Here is an 8,930-nt window from a genome sequence, read left to right as displayed (position 1 = left end):
GCTACCCCGGAATGGTTGCAACATCACAGGCACATGTATCGTCGTCGAGAGTCAGTTCATACTAGCAGGCAACAACGTAAGCCCCGTGCCGCAAAGCGCTGACAGAGGCGGGCTGCTGATGTTGCATGTATGTACATGCGCCGAAGATGCGCCGTAGTTGCACCCCGGCGGCTGGCTCGTTGCATGTTTATCATGTCACGCTTACCTCACGGCATGTGTTCTAACGAGAATTCGGCCTTGAGAGTTTCCTACGTTCCATCTGCTCTTTGTAATGACTGGAGACATCTCGATATGAGAACGTTCGTTCGGTTTCCCCGAGGAAAGTAGCCGCAACATGCACCCGGGACTTCTCCGGTGTGTGTGTGTGTGTGTGTGTGTGTGCATGTATACAGGCACATCTGTCGAGGCATCCATCGGTCATACTTGTAGTCGAGGGGACGTCTTACTGTTTCACGACGGGGTTCATCGCAGTTAGTGAGTATCGGCGGAGCGAGATCCAAGGCATCCGTGATGTATCCATTGGCAGCTCTCCATCTCCCGCCTCCCGTCCCGATTCTAGACTGGTCCTCAAACCCTCCAACCTCAACTCATCATCCCGGTGTCCCATGTCGTCCCATCAAAACGTCCATTCATCCCACCCACCGGGGCACTCTTCGAACCTAACCTCGCGTTCCAGACCCGTCCATTTGCGCCCCCAGCGAACCCTCAAGACCGTACCCGTCTCGCATCGAAACACCTCGCCCCTCCTCCGCCGTCGCCTCTCCGCCATGCGCCCCCCACAGCCCGGTCTCGATGCCCGTCTGGCGGCAGACTGACGGCGACCTTGTCGGCCAGCGCTTCCGGCACGCGGCGGAGCACGTTGCCCGTCACCGAGAGCCAGTGCCGCTCGTAGTAGACGTCGCTGTCGAGCCAGAGGTTCACGGCCGCCAGCCCGGGCGTGTCGAGGTGCCGCAGCACCGCGCTCCACGACTCGACCCACTGCTCGAAGTTGCTCCCCTCGTCGGCTTGCCGCCGGAAGGAGAGGTTGATGCGCCGGAGCGGGTGACCGCCGCCGCCGCCGCCGATGGGTCCCCGGTGCCGGATGCAAAAGACGTTCCGTGCGAGGTTGATGTCAGTGATTGTGAAGGCCACCGAGTCGTAGATCGACGAGGCGCACTCGAAGTACCTGTTCGTCCCACGTGTGAGTTGAGTGTAAGTGAGTACGATTATGCCCGGAGCATCCCATGCTCAAGCAACCCCCAACGGAATCGCGTATGACTTACATTCGCTTGCAGGTCAGCATCATTGGCAGAAACGCCGTCCACGTGTCGGCGCGAGCGCAGTGGTTCGTCCGGCTCCGCGAGGTGATGTCCCGCCATATCTCCCTCTCCTCCCGCGCCTCTTCGCACTTCCAGTGGTCGCACCACGTCGACATCTCCCGCTGGAACCACAGCGGGACCGGTCCGCGCGCGTCGGGCGCCATCCAGTTGGACTCCCACGGGTCCTCGCCATCGATGCCCCCGCCCGCCCTGCTCCCAACCCTGTGGAACAGGCACCGGGAGTGGGCGTACCCTGCCTGCGTGCGGATGATGTGCTGGCCGAGGCCGGCCGCGCGCCAGAGCTCCTGGTATATCATCTCGCGGATCTCGTCCGGAAGCCTGCCGAGAAAAGCCGTTTCGAGCTGGTTGTCCATCTTGGGATTCGTCCGGCCACTGCTGTCGAGATGAAGGTGGGTGCCTCTCCAGAGATGTTTTGACGAGGTGCTGCAAGGTCCGCTGGCCGTGGGAAGGACGGGGAGGTTTTCTGACAGGTCACTGTCGCTGAGCAGGAGCAGCTTCGACATTGCGATGACGGGGATGCTCGGTATCCCGTTGGCAGCAGACTGGGCACGGCATGACCTCTTGAGCCTGCTAGCGAAATGGGTCGATTTCCTTGCCAGCGAGCGGATGCCCAGGCGGCTCGGCTGGCGACTCTCGACACTCATCTCGGTAAAGAAGCTCGCCCCCCCTACGAGCGGATGTAGATATGACGTCGAAAGGCGCGAGGGCCGATATCAATCAGAGATGAAAAGATGGGGAAGCCCGAGATGTAAACCTTTTTTTCACAAAGTGGAAAAAGAAACGAGCGAAGGGGTCTGGGGAAAACGCCGTAGACGGTCAGGAACAGAGTCCATACCCCGCCAACTAGAGACGCAGGGAGACAAACGGCGGCGATCAACAAACAGCCGGACAACATACACAGCATCCGAAAATGGACATGATGTTTGCTTGTAAGGGATCGTTCACACGCAACAAGCAACTTATCACTTGCGGACTAGAAAAAAATAGAAAACAACAAGATTCATTCAAAGTCCGTTTGTGGGTATTGGGTCCGATGCTAATCGACTATAAAAATCCAAAAGGGTAAATCCAACGCCGCAAGCCATCCAAATTGAGTTCATTACACGCTTGCATTTCTAGCACCCCTTTGTCCCCCCCGCCCGCGTTCCGACATACTGGTGCACAGTACAAGCAAATAGGTAGGGCAGTTTGTCGATACTGCTGCTGATGTTGTCCGGGCCCATTTACTTCTGCTCGGGCTTGCTCTTGCCGGCGCCGCCACCGAAAAGACCGCCGACGTAGCCACCGGCGCCCTTGAGGCCCTCGGTGGTCTTACCGGCAACGGCCTTGCCGCCGTCGGCGACGCCGCTGCCGGCCTGGTTCAGGGACGCTGAGCCCGGCACGGCGGTCGGGACGTAGCCGCCATCCTCGTCCTTGCCCTGGCGCTCGGCGCGGTTGACGCCCTCCTTGGACGCGATGTCGCCGATGGGCTGCAGGAGACCACCCTTGCCGACCTGGCTTCCGACGAGGTTGTTGACGCCGTCTTGGAGTGTGTCGACTTGCTCGACGCCGGTGACCTTGGTCTGACCTAGGGTGTCTGAACGCGCAAACTTGTTAGTAAGGGGAGGTCTATGTCTACTAGCCAGGTACTAGTGGCAACGGTTTGGGGGGGGGAGGGGGAGAATGGGGATAGCATCGCGACTTACCTTTGGTGGCATAGCTAGCCTTGTTGTCCTTGGTGAACCACTTCAGGTACTGGTCTTCGAGCCAAGGAACCCACTTCTCGTACTGCTGGTTGTAGGTTTGCTTTGCCCACTCGGCCATGATGACTGATGATTTGATGATGCTGTGGAAAAAGTCTGGAGACGTATGTTTGCTGGATGCTCGAAACTTGAATGAAAGTATGGAATAGATCAACGAGATGAACACCCCGAAACGGATGGGGAATGCGACGAGGAAGCACCCGCCTGATATACGCCCATCCAAACTCAGACAGACACACACGCAACGCACCTCAGAGTCGTCACACGCGCCATCCCATCCCATCCCATCCGTCTCGGCTGCGCGTATGCGTACAGGTATGGTGTGGCTGATGATGCTCATGGATACGTCATACGGGTCCGTGATGGAGGGCTCCGAGGCGGGATGCCATAGGCTGCCCGCGGTGTCTGGCTGCCGGGGAGGACCCCCGTCCGAACCCCTGCAGAGGACATCATCCAGAGCGCAATGACAAGAATCCTGGAAGTTGGCAGCCACATCGGCGATATTGCACGCCACCCCCAAACATCTACAGACGTAAGCGAGCAGCCTCTTGGATAAGGGGTCCAGACTGTGGCCTTGGTTATTTGAGTGGTGGAAAATGTTTCTCTTCGATGAGGTAAGTCTTGCTAGCTTGTAACACCACCGAGCTGGCGAGTTTCGTGATGTGGCACGTGGGATAAGAGTGCCGCGGGTGGGAGGGGGGGTGACTGAGGGCCTAGATCTCGATTGCGGGCTACGTCATCGCGCCGATTTAGTGGATCCTTGCGGTCCGTCAGGTGGAGACGAACAGCCGGGAACATCACGGCCGAGTGGATCCAGAAACGGCTTCCGGAGCCGATACTTAGTCACCGGATCCCGGGCCGTCACTGTCACGTTTGTAGATGGTAATCTCTCAGAACAGACATATGGAGGGTGGTCAGATTTTGGCGGGAGTTAATTCTCGACTATCTTATTATTCAGCGCGAATATGGACAAAATTAGGCATTTTCACTTCGCAGTCGACAGGGTGCCGTTGGTGCATGGGATGCCCAGTTCCGTGTTGCCTTCCAGCCCGACACATACCATCTCGCCCGCGCTTCCATCCTAGAGTGCCACATGAGTTAGTTATCGTCTTTCTCGCCATCTGGCATTGCATATCCTCCGGAGAGACTCACGGCCGCAGCGAGGGTAATGTCCGAGAAGTGGAAATCCTGACAATGGTCCGCGTCTTTGCAAATGATGTACATCCCCTTCTTGGTTGATTCATCTAAAGGAGAACAAGTCATGTGTCAGCGAAACTCAGGTCTTGGGTCGAGCGTTGCTCATCGCGGCCTGAACCTACCAAGCGTCGCGCTCCAGCATGGGCTGGAAATACAGCTGCCGTCCTTGAGACTCGTCCCCGTGTGCGCGGTGATGCCTTCCCACCGGAAGTTCTTGGCAAACGCCGCCAGAGACGCATCCTTACCGGCAGCCCCCTTTTCTTGATCGACGTAGTTCTCGATGAAGTGGATCGGATAGGCCGTGTTGGTGATGGTTATGTTCCGCCAAGTCACGTCCGAGATCTGACAGGTCGTGCCGACGGAGCCCTTGAAGCGGGCTCCCAGCAGCGAGTCGTGGATCTCGGCGTTCTCGAACAGGTACCCGCTGCCGCTACCCGCCGAGCACGACACGGAGATCCCGTGCGTCCCGTACGCGACGACGTTGCGCATCGTCACGTTGACGGCCGGCGGCGAGACGTTGATGATGTCGTCGCCGTTGTAGCTCGTCCAGCCATCGATCACGACGTCGGACGCGCTCACGTCAATGCCGTCCGTGTTGAAAGGGAACCCGCTCATCGACCGAGCGTCGAGCAGGGTGTCGGTCATGTACACGTCCTGCCCGCCCATCGAGAAGCACCACGCGACGGGGTTGAGGATCTTCAGGCCCCGGAGACGTAGGCCGGTGACGCCGAACGAGAAGAAGTGCGGGCGTCCGCCGTCGCTGCTGTCCCCAGCCTTGGACCACCATTTATCGCCGTGGCCGTTGATCCAGCCGCCGTCCGGGGCGTTCGTGGCAGTGAAGGTGACGCTCTTGCTGTTGCTAACGGTGATCCAGTGGCCCGGGTAGATTGTGCGGTTTTGGACGACGGCCGAGACGGTTCCGGGGTCGTTGGAGAGCGTGAGGTTGCCCTGGAGCGAGAACTCGACGTTGGTCAAGCCGGAGAACTTTAGGGGTGTGAGTAAGCTGTATTCTGTGCCGGTGCTGAAGACGATGCGGGAGTTGGCGCCGCAAGATTTTACGGTGGAGATGATTGCAGGGGAGTCATCCCCGTTGGACTTGGGAACAATGCAGGTCTTGAACTGGTCTTTACCTACGGTCTCTGGCAGCCAGTAGCCAGAGACCACGGTGGCGAGGAGAACGAGCTGGAGGAAGGGGTTCGGCATGTTGACGAATCAGCTGTTTGGCGAGATGCGATATACGCTTGGGATATGAAGCATAGTAGACTTTAGCAGGCGGTTTATATATCTCTTGGCAAATGCTTATTATGTTCGTCCCGAGCCGGACTCCTCCACTTGGCTGCAGCTATAAAGGAACGAGTGCTTCTGGTTTGTATTGCTGCCCCTGAAATGCCGAGTGGGATGAACTCCACCATGCGCATCAACTTATCCCACAATATCCCGAACTGGCCGTCTTGCATGGGTTGATGGAGGGCAACAATTTCGCCGTAGATGAACACAGCTCACATGGCCCAACCCCTCCCGGCTAACCGGCTGGTTTAGCGCGGAATGCGACGGAGGAATCAATTTGACGTAGAGAGCTACATAAACAGACCGGGATCACCTGCGGCCCCCCGCCAAAAGCATTGGACATCCGCAGAAAAAGCTTAGCTTGGTCTCATCTACGTCAAGCCAGGATGGGCCGTCCAGTGCGTGACTCCCCGCCTTGAATCGCTGTACCGCTATCTATCTGTCACAGGTAGCCTGAACCTTGAGCTCACTCAGTCTGCTCGACATGGCACTTTCATTGGAAAAGAAGTTTCTATCACATCGAAGCCGAAGCTCCCGCGGACCGCCGACGTAATCTAGGGACACTTTTGTCTTTCTGCAGCGTTGCCGTCATTCCGAGAAAAAGGGGTATCAAGTGTCGCAACTTATACGCCCCGTTCGCGTCAAACCTCGAGACCTTGGAGGGCTGCTGAAAATTGACCTGAACAGCTATCTATTCCCTCCTGACAATGATAAACGAAAGGTAGCGTAGGAGAGAAGGGCTAAGAATTACAGCAATCTTCAGACCTCCACTTTAAGTAGCACCACCTCAACATCTTACTCAAATCAGCAGTGTTTTCAGACAGTATACGACTCGGCAACAACGCTTGTTTGTGAGAAGACGTGCAGACCTGATAAAAGGTAAAATGATTAATTCTATGTATTCTATTGTATGTCTAGTCTAGAAAAGTCTCGACTGCTAGGTTCTATAGCAGTGGAGACACAATGCCTGTACTTAGATTCCCCCACTTGAGGTAGCCAAATACACACACCAAGAATGCCTAAGAATGCCCCTATCATTACCACCTAAGTAGCAGCGCCCTGTAATTGCTGAGTTTGGGCTACCTTTTGTTGCGTCAAATGGGTGTCATTTGTCTGCCATTCTCAACGTCCGGCGTCTCCTTGTCCGATTCCGGTGTCTCCTTGTCAGCATCCTGCGTCTCCTTTTCCGTATCGGCATCCGGCTTGGGATCCAGGTTGATGGGCTTGATAACGGAAAGGCTTTCGCAAGGGTACGAGGTGTGGTTCTCGGGATTGCCGTGCACGATGTTGCCGACGATGGTGTAGAGGTTCTGGCACAGCGTCATGTTGACGAAGCCCGGGCTCCGGTGGCCTTGCTGCAGCCACAGGTCGAGGTTGCCCTGCGGCGAGATATCGGTGTAGTTGGGGTTGAAGTTGTTGTTCTGGTGGCCGCCCTCGACCCAGCCCTCGTAGACGGAGGCGACGATGTCCTCCTTCGTGATGCCACCGTACCGGACGCCGTCCATCGTTTCCAAGCCGTACAGTGCCATCAGTGGCCATTTTTTGCTCTTGAAGATGTTGGGCCGGATGGAAGGATACTCGGTGGTCAACTTGACGCCAGAACCTCTGACGTCGATCAGGTAGAAAAGGGCGCCTTTGTAGCAGGTCGAAGCCCTCGAGTGGTCGTCATCCTTCAAGAAGGGCCAAAGGGTACTGTCTCTTTCACCCTTCTTCGTGTTGCAAGGCAGGTTTGTTTTCCTACAGAAAAATGTGAGCGGTTGCGAACAGACGGTTTTCTGTGGGTAACCTACAAGACGAAGGGTTTCTTGGTCCACGTGCGAGTTTGCCAGACGGCCGCGATGAACCTCGGGTAGAATAGTTTCTGAAGCTTCTTGGACATCTCGAATGCGTTCATATCATCCGGGGCAGCTCCCATGAGGCCGTTGTCCAAAGCCGACCGGATGAAGTCCTCTGTCGCGGTGTCGTTCGGGTTGAAGATGGTTTCGACGTACGCCACCTGGGTAGCCTTCCAGCTGTCGAAGACGTCGCCCATCATGGCGGAGAGTGATCCGTATTGAGCTTTTGAGTCTTTGCCTCTGTTAAGCGCCTGTGTCAGCGAATACCGGTACCCAAAGAGTCCTGAGGTGACTGTCAGAGAAGGAAGCCCGTCACTTACGGGAGCAAGTAGTCCTTTGCGACCGCCCAGCCGGTGAAGACGCTGTAACTCAAGGTTGACATGATTTGCGACCGCCATACCTGGGAAATCGCCGAGGTTGTCGCTGCAGCTGAACTAAAGATGACTAGAGACCCAAGTCAGGCACACGTTCCGTCAAGCATATGTAAGGGGTGGCCCAGTGGTGTTGGTCCTTGGGGAGCAGCAACTCACCAAAGTTGCTGAGGAAGGCCTGCGAAACACCAAACAATCCATAAGCAACGTTGAGCATGAGTCTCTTGTTAGCATCCTTGGACGGGTCTTCTGGCGGCGGCAAAGAGAATGACTCGGAAAAGAAGTCAATTTCCGACTGGATATCCGCCTGCGCCAGGCCAAGAGCCTCAAAATAGCGATGATGGAACTGGAAGTATACCTGTTAGCGAGGGAAAAGAGAGGGAAAAGAGAGGGAAAAGGGGTTGAAAGGAAAGGAGAGGGAAAGGATTTGACTGACCTGATGAAGCTTGGAAAAGGAGTTGAGGATGAGATGTCCGGCCGGATACTGGGTAGCCTCACAGGTGAGTGAGGTTGAGCACGGCACGTCGAAGATTTCCGAGCACCGCCATGCCTCTGGGCCGCCGAAGTACCAAGAGACGAACTGGCTGAACTCGAACTTGACTTCCTCAGGCCCGGTGGTGTAGTTCCGCCAGGCCTGGAAAACTTCTTCGAGGGCCTCCGAGGCACCGGCCGCCTCCCACCGCTTGTCGGGCAGAGCTTTGGCGTCGACGATGACGCCGCTGCAGTTGGCAGCCCTCCAACCCACCTTATGGGCGGGCACCGGAGGCGCCGGGGGTGTCGTGAGCGACACAGCCTGGGCGACTGCCGCGGTGACGGAGCAAAGACCGAAGAAGACACTTGAGAATCGCATCGTGCCAGGCTACAACGAGACAGGCCGAGGAAAGAAGATGACGGTCAGATTCTGACGTGTGTGGGTGCCGATGAGGAGCTTCTGAGACTCCAATGGCTGTACCATTGCAGGAATATTTATAACATTTTGGCTTTCGTTTTCAGCGGGTTTTTCGAAAGTATCCGTCTGACGTCGCTGACTCTCCTCCGGTATTCACAGAGGCGGGTTACGGTGGTATCGATGAAGAATAATACCGCGACGGTCCATCAACTTCTTGGCCTGACGGAGCTGCCGAAGAACCTTAGATGATCTGATAAAGCTATTTGACCTGTCCCAACTGCTGCTTTTGT

General features: G+C 56.4%; 4 protein-coding genes across 4 annotated transcripts; all 4 read right to left on the bottom strand.

The window, feature by feature from the left end:
- Positions 1 to 705: 705 nt before the first annotated feature.
- On the bottom strand, positions 706 to 2,223 carry CDEST_04332 (uncharacterized protein; the record flags this gene model as incomplete). Its single annotated transcript, XM_062920491.1, has 3 exons — positions 706 to 1,165; positions 1,263 to 1,986; positions 2,217 to 2,223. The coding sequence occupies 3 exons, from the start codon at positions 2,221 to 2,223 to the stop codon at positions 706 to 708; spliced, it is 1,191 nt and encodes a 396-aa protein (XP_062776542.1).
- A 319-nt stretch (positions 2,224 to 2,542) lies between these two features.
- CDEST_04331 (uncharacterized protein) lies at positions 2,543 to 3,278 on the bottom strand (the record flags this gene model as incomplete). The annotated part of the gene is made up of 2 exons (XM_062920490.1): positions 3,005 to 3,278; positions 2,543 to 2,895 (listed from the first exon to the last, which is right to left on the bottom strand). The coding sequence occupies exons 1-2, from the start codon at positions 3,120 to 3,122 to the stop codon at positions 2,543 to 2,545; spliced, it is 471 nt and encodes a 156-aa protein (XP_062776541.1). The 5' UTR covers positions 3,123 to 3,278.
- A 675-nt stretch (positions 3,279 to 3,953) lies between these two features.
- CDEST_04330 (Putative glycoside hydrolase, family 28, pectin lyase/virulence factor) lies at positions 3,954 to 5,545 on the bottom strand. The gene is made up of 3 exons (XM_062920489.1): positions 4,381 to 5,545; positions 4,214 to 4,305; positions 3,954 to 4,142 (listed from the first exon to the last, which is right to left on the bottom strand). The coding sequence occupies exons 1-3, from the start codon at positions 5,459 to 5,461 to the stop codon at positions 4,047 to 4,049; spliced, it is 1,269 nt and encodes a 422-aa protein (XP_062776540.1). The 5' UTR covers positions 5,462 to 5,545; the 3' UTR covers positions 3,954 to 4,046.
- A 355-nt stretch (positions 5,546 to 5,900) lies between these two features.
- Positions 5,901 to 8,666, bottom strand: CDEST_04329 (uncharacterized protein). The gene is made up of 5 exons (XM_062920488.1): positions 8,188 to 8,666; positions 7,911 to 8,097; positions 7,701 to 7,824; positions 7,336 to 7,620; positions 5,901 to 7,282 (listed from the first exon to the last, which is right to left on the bottom strand). Exons 1-5 carry the CDS (start codon positions 8,599 to 8,601, stop codon positions 6,640 to 6,642), a joined length of 1,653 nt encoding a protein of 550 aa, XP_062776539.1. The 5' UTR covers positions 8,602 to 8,666; the 3' UTR covers positions 5,901 to 6,639.
- Positions 8,667 to 8,930: the final 264 nt, after the last annotated feature.

The sequence above is a fragment of the Colletotrichum destructivum genome, chromosome 3, assembly GCF_034447905.1.
Source record: "Colletotrichum destructivum chromosome 3, complete sequence".
Lineage (NCBI taxonomy): Eukaryota > Fungi > Ascomycota > Sordariomycetes > Glomerellales > Glomerellaceae > Colletotrichum > Colletotrichum destructivum.
This window is presented reverse-complemented; position numbering and strand designations above follow the sequence as displayed.